The 23,944-nt window shown below is 46.0% G+C and overlaps 1 protein-coding gene across 1 annotated transcript in view; it reads right to left on the reverse strand.

Moving 5' to 3' along the window:
* Window positions 1-4,301: 4,301 nt before the first annotated feature.
* Window positions 4,302-23,944, reverse strand: part of LOC138854791 (SUMO-interacting motif-containing protein 1-like) — a 221,912-nt gene continuing 202,269 nt past the window's right edge. Inside the window, exon 9 of the mRNA XM_070099883.1 lies at window positions 4,302-4,509. Coding sequence (XP_069955984.1) covers window positions 4,302-4,509 — 208 coding nt within the window. The remainder of the gene's footprint in view (window positions 4,510-23,944) is intronic.

The following is a 23,944-nucleotide window of genomic DNA, read 5'->3' on the forward strand; positions in this document are numbered from 1 at the left end:
CGTTTTACTTATGTGCGAATTAATTGTTCTACTACTGCTACCACTAGTACTGCACCTCACTCTGAGCCTATATATACCCTCTGTGTCCACGTACTGTTTGTAACGGCTTGACAAAGCTCCTGGAGAGCGAAAAGTTGTCACAATAAAAATGTCACATTAGTTGCACTTGTGTCCTTTTACTTTACAAAAAGTATGATAAAGCTCATGGAGCAGGAAGAGTGACCTAGTAGCGACCAGTGAAGAGGTAGGATCAGGAGCTGTGACTGGACACCTGCAACCACAACTAGGTGAGTACACTAGAGGTGTATGCCACACTGTGTATACATATATTAAGGGACAATGGAAATAAGTCAATTTGTCTGAGTTTTCTCGGGGTTATCCTATGTATTCTACACATACGCTGAGGTCAGTGGTCACGTGTGGTCATACCTGCCTAAGCTCTGGGAGTTAGCGTGGGCTGTTACCAAGCACCATCGCTTGTTGTAGTGTTTTAGAATCTCAGGTTCAAGTGTTGAAGAAGGAGGTTCTACTTCTTCAGGAGGAAAATAGGAAGCTGAAGCTTCGCCTAGATGAGTTTGGGAGCGAGTGTGAGAAGGATTTAGCTGGTAAGGAAGGAATGGTCACCAGCAGTGATAGTGGCAGCCGCTTTAAGTGGCAAGTGGTTCACAGTTCAGGAAGAAGGAAGATGAGGAGAGTTAATAGAGAAGATGTGAAGGTAGGAAATCGATTCTCTGTTCTCCAAGACGAGTGTACTTCAGTGGTTAGTGAGGTTGAAGGTACCACTGATTCCCCTGCTAATCAAGGTAAGAATATTTTAATAGTAGGCGATTCTCAGGTAACATATATGGACCGTGCATTTTATAACAGAGACAGAAAGGTCAGACAGAGAGTGTGTCTTCCTGGAGCTGGTGTTGGCGACATAGTCAGCAGGTTGGATAATATTATAGCAGGTAATGGGAACAAGCCCATTATCTGTCTTAGTGCTGGTGGTAATGACATTGGGAAGGGCAGGAGACAGGAGCTGCTGGATAAGTACAGGTCGGCCATAGAAGTAGTTAGGTCTAAGGGAAGGATCCCAGTCATATGTAGCATCTTGCCTAGAAAGGGAGTGGGCAATGAATGGATGTCTAGGGCAATTGGTATAAATTGCTGGCTAGACAGGTACTGCAAGGAACTTGCAATCCCATTCATTGATAACTGGGACCTATTCTTTGGCAAACGTGTTATGTATACAAGGGATGGGGTTCATCTCTCTGGGGATGGAGTGGTTGCATTAGCCAATTCAACTGAGAGGGTAATTGATGACTTATCTAGGAATTTAAACTGATAGATTAAAGAGGTATGGGTGTTTGTGGGAAACATTAGCATTAGGATTAAAAACAGCAGTTATTACCGGGATACCTCAGGGATATGTTTAAAAGACAATATTCAAAATAAAGTTGCTAGTAATGACAAATTAATTGATCAACAAACAAAGAGAGATAGTAGAGGGCAACGAGTGACTAGTTCCCTTAAGGTTTACTATACAAATAGTAGGAGTCTAAGAAATAAGATAGATGAGCTAAAATTACTTGCAAGTGTAGGTAATATAGATATTATTGGTATAACAGAGACCTGGTTCAACCTGAAAGATAGAGAAATGCCTTCTGAATGCAACATACAGGGTTATAAACTATTTCACACTGATAGGGTCAACAGGAAGGGTGGTGGTGTGGTAGTGTATGTCAGAGAAAATTTAAATTGTTGTCTTAGACATGATATAAGATTAGAAACATCGAACACAGAATCTGTTTGGCTACAGTTTCTCGAGGGACGTGACAAATTAATTTTGGGTGTGATTTATAGGCCCCCAAACCTTGATAGGGAGTGTAGTAAGCTGTTATGGGACGAAATTTATAAGGCATCTAGATATGAAAATGTTGTGATAATGGGAGATTTTAACTTTAGACAAATTGATTGGAACAATATGACAGAAAATCTTGAGTCTAGTGACTTTCTTGACACGGTTCAGGATTGCTTTTTAGAACAGGTTGTGACAGAACCAACTAGAGGAAACTATCTGCTTGACTTGGTTCTTGCCAACAAAGATTTACTAATTAATAATTGTAGATGAATGGTTCAGAGAACCGACATGTTGTTGAATTAGACACATGTGCAACTCTTGGGTATCCAAGATACCCAAGAGTTGCACATGTATTGGGATACCCCAGAGTTGCACATGTGTCTAATTCAACAACTAATTAATAATATTGAGGTTAATGATGAGCTTGGGGAAAGTGATCACAAATCACTTAGTTTCAATATATCATGGAATTACCCAGATAACTGCAATCAAATCTCTGTCCCAGATTTTCGCTTGGCCGGCTTGGGTGGGCTAAATTGGGATGTCCTGACTATGGGTCAGGTAGGTGATCTTGGTTGCCAATATGACGTTTTTCAGAGCATAGTTCTAGCTGCCCAGACAACTTTTGTTCCAAGTAGGGAAATTAGATCTAACAAAAATGATCCCAAATGGATGAACAATAGATTAAAACATCTCATTGGTCAAAAGAGAGGCATATATATAGGCGTATCAAAAGAGGAAGTGGGGAGTTAAGAAATCAATATATTTAATTAAAGAGAGAAATAAAAAAGGAATAAGAAAAGCAAAAAGAGATTATGAGGCTAAGGTCGCAAGGGATTCAAAGACTAACCCAGAAGGGTTCTTTCAGGTATACAGAAGTAAGATTAGGGACAAGATTGGCCCACTTAAGAGTAACTCTGGTCAGATCACTGACAGTGATAAGGATATGTGTGAAATTCTCAATACCTACTTCCTCTCAGTTTTCACCCAGGAAAATACTAGTGATATTCCTGAAATAATAGATTATGTAGAACAGGATGATAATAAACTATGTACAATTGCAGTAACTAGTGACATGTTCCTCAGACAAATAGAGAAACTAAAACCTAACAAATCCCCAGGCCCTGATGAACTGTTTGCAAGGGTGTTAAAGGAATGTATAGAGAAATTTAGCATACCTTTGGCTAATCTTTTTAACATATCACTAAAAATTGGCATAGTGCCTGATAAGTGGAAAATGGCAAATGTAATACCTATTTACAAGGCAGGTGACAGGTCCTTGGCTTCGAACTATAGACCAATAAGCCTTACCTCCATAGTGGGAAAATTTATGGAATCAATAATTGCCGAAGCAATTTGTAGCCATCTTGACAGACACAGATTGATTAATGATTCTCAACACGGTTTTACAAAGGGGCGTTCCTGTCTTATGAATTTACTAACTTTTTTCACTAAGGTGTTTGAGGAGGCAGATCATGGTAATGAATATGATATTTTGTATATGGACTTCAGTAAGGCTTTCGATAGAGTTCCACACCAGAGGCTATTGAGTAAACTTAGGGCACACGGAATAGGAGGAGAAATTTTTTCCTGGGTAGAGGCGTGGCTGACAAATAGACAGCAGAGAGTTTGCATAAATGGGAAGAAATCAGAATGGGGATACGTCACAAGTCCTCAGGTTGTTCTTCAACTCTATATATCCTTGGTTAGGCCTCACTTAGACTATGCTGCTCAGTTCTGGTCACTGTATTACAGAATGGATATAAATGCTCTGGAAAACGTACAAAGGAGGATGACAAAGATGATCCCATGTATCAGAAATCTTCCCTATGAGGATAGACTGAGGCCCTGAATCTGCACTCTCTCGAAAGGTGTAGAATTAGGGGGGATATGATCAAGGTGTATAAATGGAAAACAGGAATAAATAAAGGGGATGTAAATAGCGTGCTGAAAATTTCCAGCCAAGACAGGACTCGCAGCAATGGTTTCAAGTTGGAAAAATTCAGATTCAGGAAGGATATAGGAAAGTACTGGTTTGATAATAGAGTTGTGGATGAGTGGAACAAACTCCGGAGTACAGTTATTGAGGCTAAAATGTTGTGTAATTTTAAAAATAGGTTAGATAAATACATGAGTGGGTGTGAGTTGGACCTGACTAGCTTGTGCTGCTGGGTCTGGTGCAGTGCTCCATCCTTGAGTGGAGGACCAGACTGGGTGGGTCATTGGAATAATCCGGGGGGTGGGTCATTGGTCTAATCCGTGGGGAGGACATAGACCTGCTCCTCATTGGTCAGTAGGCCTGTTGCAGTGTTCCTTCTTTCTTGTGTTCTTATGTTCTAGTGTGCTGCTATGTATGATAATTTATGTAACCGTACTTACGTGTACCTCAGCCTAAATAAACTTACTTAGTATTAGTGACTTACTAGGTAGGTCCAAGTCACCTACTGGCCTAAGTTAGTCATAGGCTACCACACTTTAAGGCGTCCAAAGATACGTTATGTCTGTACTCGCCTAAATATGGACCAGCATCAATGTAGAATAAACTAAGAACATTCCTACCTGGTTTTAATGCAGTGGTTTGAGCATTCTTGGTTCTTGTTGTGGCATCAGAAGTAGTAGTAGTAGTAGTAGTAGTAGTCGTTGTAGATGTATTGATACTACAGTAACTGAAAAAAAGTTCGTAAATCTACCATTATTCGCAATATCATAAGAAACAACGCAAGTGTTGCACACTCCACTTGTGTTGCTTAAGTCTACTTGTGTTGCAGTCTTCTTAATAATAATACAATAATAATAATAATAATAATAATAATAATAATAATAATAATAATAATAATAATAATAATATGTCACTGATGTCAGCTATGGTCTGCATACCTTGTACATGTACTTGTTTAAAATATATTATTATTATTATTACTATTATTATTATTATTATTATTATTATTATTATTATTATTATTATTATTGTTGTTGTTGTTGTTATTATTATTATCTTTATTTTAAACCAGTACATGGACAAGGTATACAGACCATAGCTGACATCAATGACATACTACTATATAGAAAGTCCCTTGTTATGCTGAGCATTTCCCAAAATTAGATCAGTTTTATCTCAGGATGCGACCCACACCAGTCTACTAACACCCTGAGCAACCTATACTACAACCCACTCACTGTTCCCTCTGCCACCAACCCCCATATCACAAACCTCACCCCAACAGCTGTCCCTTATGGGCATTCTGACCCCACCCCCATCATCACAAACCCCACCTACACCACAACCCCATATAGGCCCCCACCAAGGCTCTCGCTCCCCCAACCCCAATATTCTTGCATGACCACAATGATAGAAAAGAAACTGAAAGTTTGGTACACAAACGCGGATGGAATAACGAATAAACATGAGGAGTGGAACGAAAGAATCAGTGAAAAATCCCCAGACATCATAGCAGTCACAGAAACAAAACTCGCTGAGACAATAACAGACACAATCTTCCCAATGGGATATCAGATCCTGAGGAAAGATAGAAGGAGTAGAGGGGGAGGAGGGGTTGCACTGCTCATGAAACACCGATGGGGATTTGAGGAAATGGAAGGCATGGACATGATTGGAGAAAGAGACTACATTGTAGGTACAATTCAGTCCGGAGAACATAAAGTAGTCATTGGAGTGATGTATAACCCACCACAGAACTGCAGGAGGCCAAGAGAGGAGTACGAAGAAACCAACAGGGTGATGGTGGACACACTGGCTGAGGTGGCAAGAAGAGCTCACTCGAGCAGAGCAAAGTTACTGGTAATGGGCGATTTCAACCACAGGGAGATCGACTGGGAAAACCTGGAGCCACATGGGGGTCCCGAAACATGGAGAGCCAAGATGATGGATGTGGTACTTGAAAACCTCATGCATCAACATGTCAGGGACACAACCAGAGAGAGAGGGGAGGATGAGCCAGCAAGACTGGATCTTGTGTTCACCCTGAGCAGTTCAGACATTGAGGACATCACTTACGAGAGGCCCTTTGGAGCTAGCGATCATGTGGTGCTGAGTTTTGATTATATAGTAGAGTTACAAGTGGAGAAGGTAACAGGAACTGAAGGGGTCAGGCCAAACTATAAAAGGGGGGACTACACAGGTATGAGAAACTTCCTGCAGGAGGTTCAGTGGGACAGAGAAATGGTAGGAAAATCAGTAAACTAGATGATGGAATATGTGGCAACAAAGTGCAAGGAGGCAGAGGAAAGTTTTGTTCCCAAGGGAAACAGAAATAATAGGAAGACCAAAACGAGTCCTTGGTTTACCCGAAGGTGTAGGGAGGCAAAAACTAAGTGCAACAGAGAATGGAAAAGGTACAGGAGGCATAGGACCCAGGAAAACAAGGAGATTAGTAGAAGAGCCAGAAACGAGTATGCACAGATAAGGAGGGAGGCCCAGCGACAGTATGAAAACGACATAGCATCGAAAGTCAAATCTGACCCGAAACTGCTGTATAGCCACATTAGGAGGAAGACAACAGTCAAGGACCAGGTGATAAGGCTGAGGAAAGAAGGTGGAGAACTCACAAGAAACGATCAAGAGGTATGTGAGGAGCTCAACACGAGATTTAAGGAAGTATTTACAGTAGAGTCAGGAAGGACTCTGGGGGGACAGACCAGATGGGGACACCAGCAAGGAATACACCAACAAGTGTTGGACGACATACATACAGATGAGGAGGAGGTGAAGAAACTGCTAAGGGACATCGATACCTCAAAGGCAATGGGACCGGACAACATCTCCCCGTGGGTCCTTAGAGAGGGAGCAGATATGTTGTGCGTGCCACTTACCACAATCTTCAACACGTCCCTGGAAACTGGGCAACTACCTGAGGTATGGAAGACGGCAAATGTAGTTCCCATTTTTAAAAAAGGAGACAGAAAAGAGGCACTAAACTATAGACCTGTGTCATTGACGTGTATAGTATGCAAAATTATGGAGAAGATTATCAGGAGGAGAGTGGTGGAGCACCTGGAACGGAACAAGAGTATAAATGCCAACCAGCACGGATTCATGGAAGGCAAATCCTGTGTCACAAACCTTCTGGAGTTTTATGATAAAATAACAGAAGTATGACACGAGAGAGAGGGGTGGGTTGATTGCATCTTCTTGGACTGCAAGAAGGTCTTTGACACAGTTCCTCACAAGAGATTAGTGCAGAAGCTAGAGCATCAGGCGCATATAACAGGAAGGGCACTGCAATGGATCAGAGAATACCTGACAGGGAGACAACAACGAGTCATGGTACGTAATGATGTATCACAATGGGCACCTGTGACGAGCTGGGTCCCACAGGGGTCGGTCCTAGGACCAGTGCTATTTTTGGTATATGTGAACGACATGATGGAAGGGTTAGACTCAGAAGTGTCCCTGTTTGCAGATGATGTGAAGTTAATGAGGAGAATTAAATCTGATGAGGACCAGGCAGGACTTCAAAGAGACCTGGACAGACTGGACACCTGGTCCAGCAAATGGCTTCTCGAATTTAATCCTGCCAAATGCAAAGTCATGAAGATAGGGGAAGGGCACAGAAGACCACAGACCGAGTATAGGCTAGGTGGCCAAAGACTGCAAACCTCACTCAAGGAGAAAGATCTTGGGGTGAGTATAACACCGAGCATATCTCCGGAAGCACACATCAACCAGATAACTGCTGCAGCATATGGGCGCCTGGCAAACCTGAGAACAGCATTCCGATACCTTAGTAAGGAATCGTTCAAGACACTGTACACCGTGTATGTCAGGCCCATACTGGAGTATGCAGCACCTGTTTGGAACCCGCACTTGATAAAGCACGTCAAGAAACTAGAGAAAGTACAAAGGTTTGCGACAAGGTTAGTTCCAGAGCTAAGGGGAATGTCCTATGAAGAAAGATTAAGGGAAATCGGCCTGACGACACTGGAGGACAGGAGGGTCAGGGGAGACATGATAACGACATATAAAATACTGCGTGGAATAGACAAGGTGGACAAAGACAGGATGTTCCAGGGAGGGGACACAGAAACAAGAGGCCACAATTGGAAGTTGAAGACACAAATGAGTCAGAGAGATATTAGGAAGTATTTCTTCAGTCATAGAGTTGTAAGGCAGTGGAATAGCGTAGAAAATGACGTAGTGGAGGCAGGAACCATACACAGGTTTAAGACGAGGTTTGATAAAGCTCATGGAGCGGGGAGAGAGAGGGCCCAGTAGCAACCGGTGAAGAGGCGGGGCCAGGAGCTAAGACTCGACCCCTGCAACCACAAATAGGTGAGCACAAATAGATGAGTACCCAGGATGCGACCCACACCAGTCCACTAACACCCAGGATGCCACCCACACCAGTCCACTAACACCCAGGATGCCACCCACACCAGTCCACTAACACCCAGGATGCCACCCACACCAGTCCACTAACACCCAAGATGCCACCCACACCAGTCCACTAACACCCAGGATGCCACCCACACCAGTCCACTAACACCCACGATGCCACCCACACCAGTCCACTAACACCCAGGATGCCACCCACACCAGTCCACTAACACCCAGGATGCGACCCACACCAGTCCACTAACACCCAGGATGCCACCCACACCAGTCCACTAACACCCAGGATGCCACCCACACCAGTCCACTAACACCCAGGATGCCACCCACACCAGTCCACTAACACCCAGGATGCCACCCACACCAGTCAACTAACACCCAGGATGCCACCCACACCAGTCCACTAACACCCAGGATGCTACCCACACCAGTCCACTAACACCCACGATGCCACCCACACCAGTCCACTAACACCCAGGATGCCACCCATACCAGTCCACTAACACCCAGGATGCGACCCACACCAGTCCACTAACACCCAGGATGCCACCCACACCAGTCCACTAACACCCAGGATGCCACCCACACCAGTCCACTAACACCCAGGATGCCACCCACACCAGTCCACTAACACCCAGGATGCGACCCACACCAGTCCACTAACACCCAGGATGCGACCCACACCAGTCCACTAACACCCAGGATGCGACCCACACCAGTCCACTAACACCCAGGTACCCATTTTACTGATAGTGAACATAGACAACCAGTGTTTACCTGGAGTTTACCTGGAGAGAGTTCCGGGGGTCAACGCCCCCGCGGCCCGGTCTGTGACCAAGCCTCCTGGTGGATCAGAGCCTGATCAACCAGGTTGTTACTGCTGGCTGCACGCAAACCAACATACGAGCCACAGCCCGGCTGGTCAGGTACCGACTTTAGGTGCTTGTCCAGTGCCAGCTTGAAGTCTGCCAGGGGTCTGTTCATAATCCCCCTTATGTATGCTGGGAGGCAGTTGAACAGTCTTGGGCCCCTGACACTTATTGTATGGTCTCTTAACGTGCTAGTGACACCCCTGCTTTTCATTGGGGGAATGTTGCATCGTCTGCCAAGTCTTTTGCTTTCGTAGTGAGTGATTTTCGTGTGCAAGTTCGGTACTAGTCCCTCTAGGATTTTCCAGGTGTATATAATCATGTATCTCTCCCGCCTGCGTTCCAGGGAATACAGGTTTAGGAACCTCAAGCGCTCCCAGTAATTGAGGTGTTTTATCTCCGTTATGCGCGCCGTGAAGGTTCTCTGTACATTTTCTAGGTCAGCAATTTCACCTGCCTTGAAAGGTGCTGTTAGTGTGCAGCAATATTCCAGCCTAAATAGAACAAGTGACCTGAAGAGTGTCATCATGGGCTTGGCCTCCCTAGTTTTGAAGGTTCTCATTATCCATCCTGTCATTTTTCTAGTAACTGCGATTGATACAATGTTATGGTCCTTGAAGGTGAGATCCTCCGACATGATCACTCCCAGGTCTTTGACGTTGGTGTTTCGCTCTATTTTGTGGCCAGAATTTGTTTTGTACTCTGATGAAGATTTAATTTCCTCGTGTTTAGCATATCTGAGTAATTGAAATTTCTCATCGTTGAACTTCATATTGTTTTCTGCAGCCCACTGAAAGATTTGGTTGATGTCCGCCTGGAGCCTTGCAGTGTCTGCAATGGAAGACACTGTCATGCAGATTCGGGTGTCATCTGCAAAGGAAGACACAGTACTGTGGCTGACATCCTTGTCTTTGTCAGATATGAGGATGAGAAACAAGATAGGAGCGAGTACTGTGCCTTGTGGAACAGAGCTTTTCACCGTAGCTGCCTCGGACTTTACTCTGTTGACTACTACTCTGTGTTCTGTTAGTGAGGAAATTATAGATCCATCGACCAACTTTTCCTGTTGTTCTTTTAGCACGCATTTTGTAAGGAAACACTTCTGATGTTTCCATCCCTTCGCCGGGAGTCGAACCCGGAACATCACCAGGCCACGGGGCACCTGTTGCACACTTGTGTTGCACAGTCTGCTTGTGTTGCACAGTCTGCTTGTGTTACACAGTCAACTTGTGTTGCACAGTCTACTTGTGTTGCGTAGTCTACTTGTGTTGCAGTCTACTTGTGTTGCACAGTCAACTTGTGTTGCACAGTCTACTTGTATTACACAGTCTACTTGTGTTGCACAGTCTACTTGTGTTGCGCAGTCTACATGTGTTACACAGTCAACTTGTGTTGCACAGTCAGTTTGTGTAGCTCAGTCTACTTGTGTTGCAGTTTTCGTATTGTATTTCACTGTCTACCTTAGATTTTCAGTAAATTGTTTGTCTACTTCAGTCTACCTGTTGCATTACAGTCCACCTGTTTTCTCACAGTCTACCTGTTGTTTCACAGTCTACTTGTTGTCTCACAGTCTACCTGTTGCCTCACAGACTACCTGTTGCCTCACAGTCTACCTGTTGCCTCACAGTCTACCTGTTGCCTCACAGTCTACCTGTTGCCTCACAGTCTACCTGTTGTTTCACAGTCTACTTGTTGTCTCAGAGTCTATCTGTTGCCTCACAGTCTACCTGTTGCCTCACAGTCTACCTGTTGACTCACAGTCTACATGTTTTCTCAAAGTCTACCTGTTGTTTCACAGTCTACTTTTTGTCTCACAGTCCACCTGTTGCCTTACAGTCTACCTGCTGTCTCAGTCTACCTGTTGTCTCACAGTCTACTTGTTCTCTCACAGTCTACCTGTTTTCTCACAGTCTACCTGTTGTCTCACAGTCTACCTGTTTTCTCACAGTCTACTTGTTGTCTCACAGTCTACCTGTTTTCTCACAGTCTACTTGTTGTCTCACAGTCTACCTGTTTTCTCACAGTCTATCAGAATCACACTGGCTGTCTTCAAGACCACTGACTGTCTTCAAGACCACTGACTGTCTTCAAGACCACTGACTGTCTTCAAGACCTCTGGCTGTCTTCAAGACCACTGACTGTTTTCAAGACCACTGACTGTCTTCAAGACCACTGACTGTCTTCAAGACCACTGGCTGCCTTCAAGACCTCTGGCTGTCTTCAAGACCACTTTCTTCAAGACCACTGACTGTCTTCAACACCCTGGATGTCTTCAAGACCTCTGGCTATCTTCAAGACCCTGGCTGTCTTTAAAACAGCTTGCTGTCTTCAAGACCATTGACAGTCTTCAAGACCACTGGCTGTCTTCAAGACCCTGGTTGTTTTCTAAACCTTTGGCTGTCTTCAAGACCCATTGCTGTCTTCAAGGCCCCTGGGTGTCTTTAAGACCTCTGTCTGTCTTCAAGACCCCTCGCTGTCTTCAACATCGCTGGCTGTCTTCAAGACTCCTGATGTTCTTCAAGACCACTGGCTGTCTTCAAGACCCCTGGCTGCCTTTAACACACTGTTTGCCTTGAAGACCCTTGGCTATCTTCAAGACCCCTGGATGTCTTCAAAACCCCTGGTTGGCTTCAAGACCCCTGGCTGTCTTCAAGGTACTTGCATGTCCTCGAGACCTCTAGCTGTTTTCAAGACCGCTGGCTGTCTTCAAGACACTGGCTGTCTTCAAGACCCCTGGCTGTCTTCAAGACCACTGGCTGTCTTCAGGACTCTGGCTGTCTTCAAGACCCCTGGCTGTCTTCAAGACATCTGGCTGTCTTCAAGACCCCTGGCTGTCTTCAAGAGCCATGGCCCTCTTCAAGACCCACGGCTGTCGTCAAGACCCCTGGCTGTCTTCAAGACCTCTGGCAGTCTTCAAGACCACTGGCTGTCTTCAAGACCACTGGCAGTCTTCAAGACCACTGTCTGTCTTCAAGACCACTACCTGTCTTCAAGATCTCTGGCTGTCTTCGAGAGCACTGACTGCCTTCATGATCACTGGCTGTCTTCAAGACCACTGCCTGTCTTCAAGACCTCTGCCTTTCTTCAAGAACACTGACTGTCTTCAAGACCACTGACTGTCTTCAAGACCACTGGCTGTCTTCAAGACCACTGGCTGTCTTCAAGATCTCTGGCTGTCTTCGAGAGCACTGACTGCCTTCAAGACCACTGGCTGTCTTCAAGACCACTGCCTGTCTTCAAGACCTCTGCCTTTCTTCAAGAACACTGACTGTCTTCAAGACCACTGACTGTCTTCAAGACCACTGGCTGTCTTCAAGACCCCTGGCTGTCTTCAAGACCCCTGGCTATCTTCAAGACCCTGGCTGTCTTTAAAACAGCTGGCTGTCTTCAAGACCACTGACTGTCCTCAAAACCCCTTGCTGTCTTCAAGACCATTGAGAGTCTTCAAGACAACTGGCTGTTTTCAAGACCTCTGGCTGTATTCAACACCACTTACTTCCTTCAAGACCATTGACTGTCTTCAAGACCACTGTCTGTCTTCAAGACCACTGCCTGTCTTCAAGACCACTGCCTGTCTTCAAGACCACTGCCTGTCTTCAAGACCACTGGCTGTCTTCAAGAACACTGACTGTCTTTATGACCACCGACTGTCTTCAAGACCATTGGCTGTCTTCGAGACCCCTGGCTGTCTTCAAGACCACTGTCTTCAAGACCACTGTCTTCAAGACCACTGTCTTCAAGACCACTGTCTTCAAGACCACTGTCTTCAAGACCACTGGCTGTCTTAAACACCTTGGCTGTCTTGAAGACCCCTGGCTGTCTTCAAAACCATGGCCATCTTCAAAACAGCTGGGTATCTTCAAGATCACTGACTGTCCTTAAAACCCCATGCTGTCTTCAAGACCACTGACAGTCTTCAATACCACTGGTTGTCTTCAATGTAGACAGCCTGTGTTGTCTGCACAGACAGCCTATGCTGTCTGCCAGCTTAGTTCATATTTCGCGGAACTCAGGTGCTGCTCTCTCTCGGCCTGCCCAGGTCAGTGGGACGCTGGCCCCACTCGCTCACTCTCTCAGCAGCCTAGAAGCAGTAAACAAGTCTACTCCCTCCCTCCCTCGTGGGATGGCCCTCCCGGGTCATGGACACTCAACGCACAAGCCTGTGTACCCACCATGACTTTGCAAATAAAGTAAAGAAGCCTCCAAAGACGTCTATAATTGAACCCCTCTCCGCTGCAGCATCACCAAATAATTTTGTTTCACATTAGTGGGAAGCGGTGGTCGCAGCAATTGTGTTTGCCCAGAGAGAGGAAGGAATGAAGTTGTTAACTTCATCACCCTACACAACAAGCATCCATCTCTCAACGAGTTATCCTGATGTCGTGTCTGCACGTTTCAGCATCTAGACAAAGGTACAAGCAGGATTTGGCCGACATTTCCCAAATTTCTTCAAGAAATATAAGTTGTGAAAATTTGTTTGGACTGCCTCCATGTGAGTTGTCTACCCTGGCAAGCTCTGTTGACACCGAGCTCTGAGGTCGGTACCTCAGCCTCACAAGTGGCTTATAGGACAGATTTTCATAAATGACTGATGTTGCAAGAAACCTTGCCTGCATGCAAGAATAAAGGCTATCTTACTTGGTGTTGCAGCATATATCCCGATCTTCAACCTCCCTAAGCTTTAGCCCCATGGACTTCCCCTCAGAAACCATGTGCAACCGGGAGCCTTAATTCCTGCAATGTTCAATCGATATTAGTGACCTGCCTGCACCTCAGAAATTCCTGTATCCAAGGGGGTGAGTATCCCCTAGTCTAACTATGCAGAAATGGACACTAGCTTCTAGGCTGACAAGAGACGCCGGTACGTACTGGTCATGAACTGCCGGCTGACACAAAGGCCACAGCACGACTCACTCGCAATTTTCCCCAAACACTGGCCAGGATCCTAAGAAAAAATGGGAGGTCTTGTCTTACTGAATGGGCATGACGGAGGAGGACATCTATGGTATGTCGAGGTGCCTCCACCAGATTTCCCCAGGTCTAGTATGTGAAGACATGTGGGGGCGCTGCCTGCTGATCAAGGCACTTGTTGCTACGGAGGTGTCTAGTCTTAGAAGGAATATCTGGCATCTTCCAGACCCGCACCTCGTCGTTCAAACTTGGGCTGCCAGTTCTCCCTAGCTAACATTACCTAGTGTTTGCCTACATTCGGCCTATTACTACCTAAGTTAAAGTCTTAGGTCTATGTTATTATTATCTGCAATAATCCTAATATTAGTGTACTAACAGTATAAGCTACCTACTTCTTCCCTGAAGGGTAAATCTATCAGTTAAAATGTACCTTCCAACCACCTTCTCCAACCCAGGTGAGTGTGTGTGTTTTGGGTGGGTGTAAGGGCCCTCAAACGGTGTGTTTTCCCCCATTGGGACTTCTAGAACCGAATAAGTTCCAACATCCTCCCGCCGGCGAAGGTAGGCGCTAAGTCTAGATCAAGTCTGCCTCCCGCAGGCCCTCCCAGTGGGCCCTGGACTTGAGCGCCGTTCGACGGGTCATCCAGCTGCTCTGTTCGGTCAGCCTCTGGTCTAACTTCTCATGTCCCGGTCCCACCGTGTGGACCTCGAGAGGCAAAAGCCTGTTGATAGGTCTTATAGTCTCGACACCATTCATTCTCACCTTCACCATTCTCAACCGCCCAGCCTTATCTGGGTGGGTCGACACCACCTGGCCTAGAGGCCAGTATGCCCTGGGTGCCTCGGATTTCACTAGCACCAGGTCACCTTCACTCAGTGTCATCTTATTTGCCTCGGGGTCCACACCATAGAAATATTCTCGCAGGGCTGTCAAGTAATCCCTGCGCCACACCTGGTTCCATTTGTTCAGGATGTTCACCAGTCTGTTGTGACTCCAGTGCAGTTCTTCATTGATGGGGGGACCATCTGGCCCATAATAATCCTGCTCCTTGGAAGACTGGCTCAAAATTGGGGGAAAGGGCTCAATCCTCCTTCCAAACAGCATGTGATTGGGAGTGAGAGCTTCCTGCTCATCAATCCCATTTTTGCATGTAGGTCAGAGGCCTGTTATTGACTCTTGCCTCTATCTCAGCTAACACTGTCATCAATTCATCAATGCTCACTCTCTTGCCGTGCAAGACCTTCCGAATTTTTGACTGTGCCCACAAAATATTCGAAAAAGTTCACAAATTGAGTTAATCATATAGAAAAATAGTTTAACTCTCTGGCAACACACTGGTACAAGAATCATTGTTCTACGACATTCCTACAAGGAATTATGGTCATTTAAAACACCTAGGGTGACGTCACCACCCTCGGCAGGTCTGCTCAACTGTCCTCAATTTTCATATTTTTTTCCGATTTTTTTTCGTGTATTTATTGTATTATTCTTTCTAATATAATAATTGACGACTTGGCATCATAATAAAGTGGGCGGTACTTATACGTAGACTTACAGCCAATCAGGAACCTTCTGGGAACATCTTGATGATGTCATCAGGAATTCCAGTCTCGGGATAGCCGGGGAATATGCTTCAATATAACGCTATTATCGCTTCTACGGCTTATTTATCTATCATAATTGATCTAATATGACATAATAAACAATATAAATAACAAAGAAATATGATAAATAATCCAAAATGAATAATATATGGCACATTCTTCCAGCGCTCCCTCTAGAAGATAATATTAATATAGTTATGGATGGGCTTCCATTCTCTCCTATCACCGCCAGGGTCCTTATATTAAAGAAAACGGATATGGTAACTATGATATACACTCGTAATGCAGTATAACACCTAGAAAAATGCTATTTTCTCAAAAAAAAATCATTACCTTTGTAAATTGTGAGTTCATTACCTTTGTAAATTGTGAGTTCATCACCTCTGTAACTTGTTCAGCTATCAAAACTTTGGAGTCCAGTCCCTGGACCAATTATGTACCTTTGTAATCTTTTGACTACCGCCCACAAGATGGGTGTGGGGTGCATAATAAACATATTAAACTAACTAACTCAAAAAAAAAAAAATCGGTGGTCCGGCTGTTTCGCGCATTATCTCGGAAGTAAGTTATTCACATATATATTGACTTACTGTCGTTAATAATAATAGGAATGCAATGAAATTCACAAGCAACATTTTGAGATATCATAATTTGTTTTTTATTTTTGTGAGGGCAAAAGTTAGATATTTGGCTGAATGTTAAAAACATACAAACTTCGTTTTTTTTAAGAATGAAGATAGGATAAATTACAGTAAAGTTAACGATGATAAATACAGTTTAGCATTGTTTTATGTGTAGAAAATGCCAAAACAGCATTTCCAAGTCCCACTTCGACAGTCCCTTACAATATGTATGATTGTTAGTAAATAATTTTTTTCTCAGTTGTTTCTTGAGCTATCTTATTGAAACTTGGTCACATTACAATGGAAAGGTGCTGCTTTACGTACAAAAAAAATGAACGAAATCGAACGAAAATAAAGAAATTCAGGTATAGGCGATTATGGTCCCCTTCAGAGTGCAGTTACTTGTAGAAAAACAAGTCTGGGGATGGTTAGACTAACCTCTGCTATAACTCCAACTGCCGAGAGAATGACACTCGTCAAGCCACAGTTAGCCCTGTCGGCAGGCGCTGTGTCAGCCTCATGTCATAAGCTTCAGTGAGCAGCCTGCACAAAGATGCTGTCACTTTGACTGCTAGCTCGCTCACTGCAGTCTGGAGTATGATGTTACGACTCCGAGATGTTTTGCCGAGTCGTCTCTGCCACGACTCGCTCCACGACTCACTCCACGCTCGCTGGCAGTGACAGCCCAACAACAGTACCAGTCGAGAAGTGTTCTCCTGAGTTGCTTGCCAGAAGTCCTGCCCAGTTGCCGAGTTTTGTCGGCGCCTCACTCAAGGGCACCAGTGTGTCGTGCTCCAGGTTGAGTGAAACCTGCAGTGACCCCTAAGATGACTGCATCACCGTTCTAGAGGAGACCGTAACCCGTTATGTTACAGCTCAGCCGCAGCGATGTCTCCTGTGTTGAAGTATCTGTCCAGACGCAGGAAGGTGTGCAGTGATGCCCTTCAACACTCACTGCCTATGACTACGATGTTTAGCACACCCCACATGTTTTTTCTTCCCTCTCTATAGAAAGTTTTTTTCCATGTCCATATGTATATACATGTTTTTATTTTGTGTTTTGTGCCGTGTTCCTACGAGAGAGAGGCCGAGTTTTTTTTACCGCCAGACATGGTCGGGACGACCATGTGGTAGGTGGCTGAGCGTATGTAGACAGCCTGTACTGTCTGCACAGACAGCTTATGCTGTCTGCCAGCTTAGTTCATATTTCGCAGCACTCAGGTGCTGCCTTCTCTCGGCCTGCCCAGGTCAGTGGGATGCTGGTCCCACTCGCTCACTCACACAGCGGCCTAGAAGCAGACAACAGTCTACTCCCTCTCTTCCTCGTGGGATGGCCCTCCCGAGCCATGGGCACTCAACACACAAGCCTGTGTACCCACAACGACTTTGCAAAAAACTAAGAAGCCTCCGAGGATGTATCATTTACTCCCCGCTACCAGAAACACCAAATAATCTTGTTTCACATCAAGAACCTGGCTGTTTTTAAAACCCTTGGCTTTCTTCAAGACCCCTTGCTGTCTTCAAGGCCCCTGGGCATCTTTAAGACCTTTGGCTGTCTTCAAGACTCCTTACTGTCTTCAACACCGCTGGCTGTCTTCAAGACCCCTGGTGCTCTTCAAGACCACTGGCTGTCTTCAAGACCCTGGCCGTTTTCAAGACCCCTGGCTGTCTTCAAGACCCCAGGCTGTCTTCAAGACCCCTGGCTATCTTCAAGAATCCTGGCTCTCTTCAAGACCCATGGCTATCGTCAAGACCTCTGTCTGTCTTCAAGACCTCTGGCTGTCTTCAAGACCACTGGCTGTCTTCAAAACCTCTGGCTGTCTTCGCGACCACTGACTGTCTTCAAGACCACTGACTGTCTTCAAGATCACTGCCTGTCTTCAAGACCACTGCCTGTCTTCTAGACAACTGCCTGTCTTCAAGAACACTGACTGTCTTAATTACCACAGACTGTCTTCAAGACCACTGGCTGTCTTCAAGACCCCTGGCTGTCTTCAAGACCACTGTCTTCAAGACCACTGTCTTCAAGACCACTGGCTGTCTTCAACGCCCTGGCTGTCTGCAAGACCCCTGGCTGTCTTTAAGACCCTGGCTGTCTTCAAAACAGGTGGCTGTCTTCAAAACAGCTGGCTGTCTTCAAGACCACTGACTGTCCTTAAAACCCCTGAGAGTCTTCAAGTCCACTGAGAGTCTTCAAGACCACTGGCTGTCTTAAAGACCCTAACTGTTATCAAAACCCTTGGCTGTCTTTAAGGCCCCTGGGTGTCTTTAAGACCTCTGACTGTCTTCAAGACTTCTTGCTGTCTTCAATACCGCTGGCTGTCTTCAAGACCCCTGATGGTCTTCAAGACCACTGGTTGTCTTCAAGACCCCTGGCTTCCTTAAACACCCCTGGATGCCTAGAAGACTCTTGGCTGTGTTCAAGACCCCTGGATGTCTTCAAGACCCCTGGTTAGCTTCAAGACCTCTGGCTGTTTTTAAGACCCCTGGCTGTCTTCGAGACCTCAAGCTGTTTTCAAGACCCCTGGCTGTCTTCGAGATCTCAAGCTGTTTTCAAGACCTCTGGCTGTTTTCAAGAACCCTGGCTGTCTTCAAAACCCCTTGTTGTCTTTGAAACCTCTGGCTATCTTCAAATCCCCTGGCTGTCTTCAAGACCTCTGGTTGTCTTCAAGACCTCTGGCTGTTTTCAAAACCCCTGGCTGTCATCAAGACCCCTGGTTGTCTTCAAGAACCCTAGTTGTATTCAAGACCTCTGGCTGTCTTGAAGGCCCTTGGTTGTCTTCAAAACCTCTTGTTATCTTGAAGACCCCTGGTTATCTTCGGGCCCCAGGTTGTCTTCAAGATCCCTGGTTGTTTTTAAGATCCCTGGCTGTCTTCGAGACACCCCTAGTTATCTTCAAGACACCTCACAGTCTTTAAGACCCCTGGTTGTCTTCAAGACCACTGACTGTCTTCAAAACCCCTGACTGTCTTGAAGACCACTGACTGTCTTCAAGACCACTGGCTGTCTTCAAGACCCTGGCTGTCTTCAAGACATCTGGCTGTCTTCAAGATCACTGATTGCCTTCAAGACATCTGGCTGTCTTCAAGATCCTGGCTTTCTTCAAGACGTCTGGCTGTCGCCAAGACCCTTGCTGTCTTCAAGACCCCTGTCTGTCTTCAGAAACCCTGGCTGTCTTCAACATCCCTGGCCGTCTTCAACATCCCATAGCTATCTTCAAGATAACTCACTGTCTTCAAGACCCCTGGTGCTCTTCAACACCGCTGGCTGTCTTCAAGACCCTTGATTGTCTTCAAAATCACTGGCTGCCTTAAGATACCTGGTTGCCTTGGCTGTCCTCAAGACCCCTCGATGTCTTCAAGATCCCAGGTTGGCTTCAAGATCCCTGGTTGGCTTCAAGACCCCTGGCTGTCTTCAAGGCCCCTGGTTGTCTTTAAAATCTCTGGCTTTTTCCAAGACCCCATTGCTGCCTTCAAGACCCCTGGCTGTTTTCAAGAACACTGTCTTCAAGACCCCTGGCTGTCTTCGAGAACTATGACTGTTTTTCAAGACCACAGGCTGTCTTCAAGAGCACTAACTATCTTCAAGACCCTGGCCATCTTCAAGACCCCTGGCTGTCTTCAAGATCTTGGCTGTCTTCAAAATCCCTGGCTGTCTTAAAGACCACTGACTGTCTTCAAAACCCCTGGCTTTCTTCAAGACCACTGACTGTCTTCAAGACCACTGATTGTCTTCAAGACCCTGGCTGTCTTCAAGACCCCTGGCTGTCTTCAAGTCCCCTGGCTGTCTTCAAGAATCCTGACTCTCTTCAAGACCCATGGCTGTCGTCAAGACCCCTGACTGTCTTCAAGACGCCTGGCTGCCTTCATGACCCCTGATTGTCATCAAGACCTTGGCTGTCTTCAAAGACTACTTTCTTTAAGACCACTAATTGTCTTCAAAACAACTGAATATTTTCAAGACCACTGACTGTCTTCAAGACCCCTGGCTGTCTTCAAGATTACTGACTGTCTTCAAGACTATTGACTGTCTTCAAAACCCTGGCTGTCTTCAAGGCCCCTGGTTGTCTCTAAGATCTCTGGCTGTTTTCAAGACCCCTGGCTGTCCTCAGTACCACTGGCTGTCTTCGAGACCTGTAACTGTTTTCAAGACCCCTGACTGTCTTCAAGACCCCTGGCTGTACTCACCTAGTTGTACTCACCTAGTTGAGGTTGCGGGGGTCGAGTCCGAGCTCCTGGCCCCGCCTCTTCACTGATCGCTACTAGGTCACTCTCCCTGAGCCGTGAGCTTTATCATACCTCTGCTTAAAGCTATGTATGGATCCTGCCTCCACTACATCGCTTCCCAAACTATTCCACTTACTGACTACTATGTGGCTGAAGAAATACTTCCTAACATCTCTGTGATTCATCTGTGTCTTCAGCTTCCAACTGTGTCCCCTTGTTACTGTGTCCAATCTCTGGAACATCCTGTCTTTGTCAACCTTGTCAATTCCTCTCAGTATTTTGTATGTCGTTATCATGTCCCCCCTATCTCTCCTGTCCTCCAGTGTCGTCAGGTTGATTTCCCTTAACCTCTCCTCGTAGGACATACCTCTTAGCTCTGGGACTAGTCTTGTTGCAAACCTTTGCACTTTCTCTAGTTTCTTCACGTGCTTGGCTAGGTGTGGGTTCCAAACTGGTGCCGCATACTCCAATATGGGCCTAACGTACACGGTGTACAGGGTCCTGAATGATTCCTTATTAAGATGTCGGAATGCTGTTCTGAGGTTTGCTAGGCGCCCATATGCTGCAGCAGTTATTTGGTTGATGTGCGCTTCAGGAGATGTGCCTGGTGTTATACTCACCCCAAGATCTTTTTCCTTGAGTGAGGTTTGTAGTCTCTGACCCCCTAGACTGTACTCCGTCTGCGGCCTTCTTTGCCCTTCCCCAATCTTCATGACTTTGCACTTGGTGGGATTGAACTCCAGGAGCCAATTGCTGGACCAGGTCTGCAGCCTGTCCAGATCCCTTTGTAGTTCTGCCTGGTCTTCGATCGAGTGAATTCTTCTCATCAACTTCACGTCATCTGCAAACAGGGACACCTCAGAGTCTATTCCTTCCGTCATGTCGTTCACAAATACCAGAAACAGCACTGGTCCTAGGACTGACCCCTGCGGGACCCCGCTGGTCACAGGTGCCCACTCTGACACCTCGCCACGTACCATGACTCGCTGCTGTCTTCCTGACAAGTATTCCCTGATCCATTGTAGTGCCTTCCCTGTTATCCCTGCTTGGTCCTCCAGTTTTTGCACCAATCTCTTGTGTGGAACTGTGTCAAACGCCTTCTTGCAGTCCAAGAAAATGCAATCCACCCACCCCTCTCTCTCTTGTCTTACTGCTGTCACCATGTCATAGAACTCCAGTAGGTTTGTGACACAGGATTTCCCGTCCCTGAAACCATGTTGGCTGCTGTTGATGAGATCGTTCCTTTCTAGGTGTTCCACCACTCTTCTCCTGATAATCTTCTCCATGATTTTGCATACTATACATGTCAGTGACACTGGTCTGTAGTTTAATGCTTCATGTCTGTCTCCTTTTTTAAAGATTGGGACTACATTTGCTGTCTTCCATGCCTCAGGCAATCTCCCTGTTTCGATAGATGTATTGAATATTGTTGTTAGGGGTACACATAGCGCCTCTGCTCCCTCTCTCAATACCCATGGGGAGATGTTATCTGGCCCCATTGCCTTTGAGGTATCTAGCTCACTCAGAAGCCTCTTCACTTCTTCCTCGGTTGTGTGCACTGTGTCCAGCACTTGGTGGTGTGCCCCACCTCTCCGTCTTTCTGGAGTCCCTTCTGTCTCCTCTGTGAACACTTCTTTGAATCTCTTGTTGAGTTCTTCACATACTTCACGGTCATTTCTTGTTGTCTCTCCTCCTTCCTTCCTTAGCCTGATTACCTGGTCCTTGACTGTTGTTTTCCTCCTGATGTGGCTGTACAACAGTTTCGGGTCAGATTTGGCTTTCGCTGCTATGTCATTTTCATATTGTCTTTGGGCCTCCCTTCTTATCTGTGCATATTCGTTTCTGGCTCTACGACTGTTCTCCTTATTCTCCTGGGTCCTTTGCCTTCTATATTTCTTCCATTCCCTAGCACACTTGGTTTTTGCCTCCCTGCACCTTTGGGTAAACCATGGGCTCATCCTGGCTTTTTCATTATTCCTGTTACCCTTGGGTACAAACCTCTCCTCAGCCTCCTTGCATTTTGTTGCTACATATTCCATCATCTCATTAACTGGCTTCCCTGCCAGTTCTCTGTCCCACTGAACCCCGTTCAGGTAGTTCCTCATTCCTGTGTAGTCCCCTTTCTTGTAGTTTGGCTTCATTCGTCCTGGCCTTCCTGCTTCTCCCTCCACTTGTAGCTCTACTGTGTATTCGAAGCTTAAAACCACATGGTCACTGGCCCCAAGGGGTCTTTCATATGTGATGTCCTCGATATCTGCACTACTCAAGGTGAATACTAAGTCCAGCCTTGCTGGTTCATCCTCTCCTCTCTCTCTTGTAGTGTCCCTTACGTGTTGGCACATGAAGTTTTCCAGTACCACCTCCATCATCTTAGCCCTCCATGTATCTTGGCCCCCATGTGGGTCCAAGTTCTCCCAATCGATCTCCTTGTGGTTAAAGTCACCCATGATCAGGAGCTTTGCCCTGCATGCATGAGCTCTTCTGGCCACTCTAGCCAGTGTGTCAACCATCGCTCTATTGCTCTCGTCGTACTCTTGCCTTGGCCTCCTGCTGTTCTGTGGTGGGTTATACATCACTGCTATTACCACCTTGGGACCTCCAGAGTGAAGTGTTCCCGCTATGTAATCACTTTCTTCTCCGCTGTCTCCTCTCTCCAGCTCATCAAAATTCCAGCGATTTTTGATCAGCAACGCCACTCCTCCACCCCCCCTGTTCCCTCTGTCTTTCCTCAGGATTTGGTATCCCGTTGGAAAGATGGCATCTGTTATCATACCTGTAAGCTTGGTTTCTGTGAGAGCTATGATGTCCGGTGATGCTTCTTTGACTCTTTCATGCCACTCCTCCCACTTATTTGTTATTCCATCAGCGTTTGTGTACCATACCTTCAGTTTCCTTTCCAACACTGTGGTTTGGGGGGCCTGTGAGGGTGGGAGACCTGGTGGCATACTGTGGGATTCTATAGCTCGGTGTTGGGTGGAGGCTGTGGGTATGGATTGTAGTGTGTGTTGGGATGGTGTGATAGGTTGTATGGTTCTGAGAATAGTTGTGTGTGTGCTTGCCCTTGCTGTTCTGTTCTGCTCTGACTGACCTCTGCTGGTTCCATCCTTGTCTCTTTTCCTAGCTCCTTTCGCTTTTTTGTCCTCTCCCTCAGCTGCTGTCGTTCTGATTTTGTTCTGTCTCTGTCTAGGAACACCCTCTTGTACTCTTCCGAGTATTTCAATCGTGGTTTCTCTTGGAGGATCCTGTTCTGCACTGTTTCCGTCCTGAGAATCAGCTTGATTGGTCGGTTTCTCCCCTTCGAGTACCCCCCTATTCTCTGAAAATTTACAATCTCGTCCATCTCTTCACCTATTTCCGTGATGATTTTCTCAATCTCCTTTCTTTCTTCCTGCTGCCTTTCAGTGTGTGTCCTTTCCTCTCTCTCCTGAAGCCCATGGATAAACACTGATTTTGCCCTTTCTTCCTCCCATTGCCTCACCCTCTGTGACTCTGGATCCTGCCTGTATGTGGTCAGTTT

This window comes from Cherax quadricarinatus, chromosome 69 (assembly GCF_038502225.1).
Source record: "Cherax quadricarinatus isolate ZL_2023a chromosome 69, ASM3850222v1, whole genome shotgun sequence".
NCBI lineage: Eukaryota > Metazoa > Arthropoda > Malacostraca > Decapoda > Parastacidae > Cherax > Cherax quadricarinatus.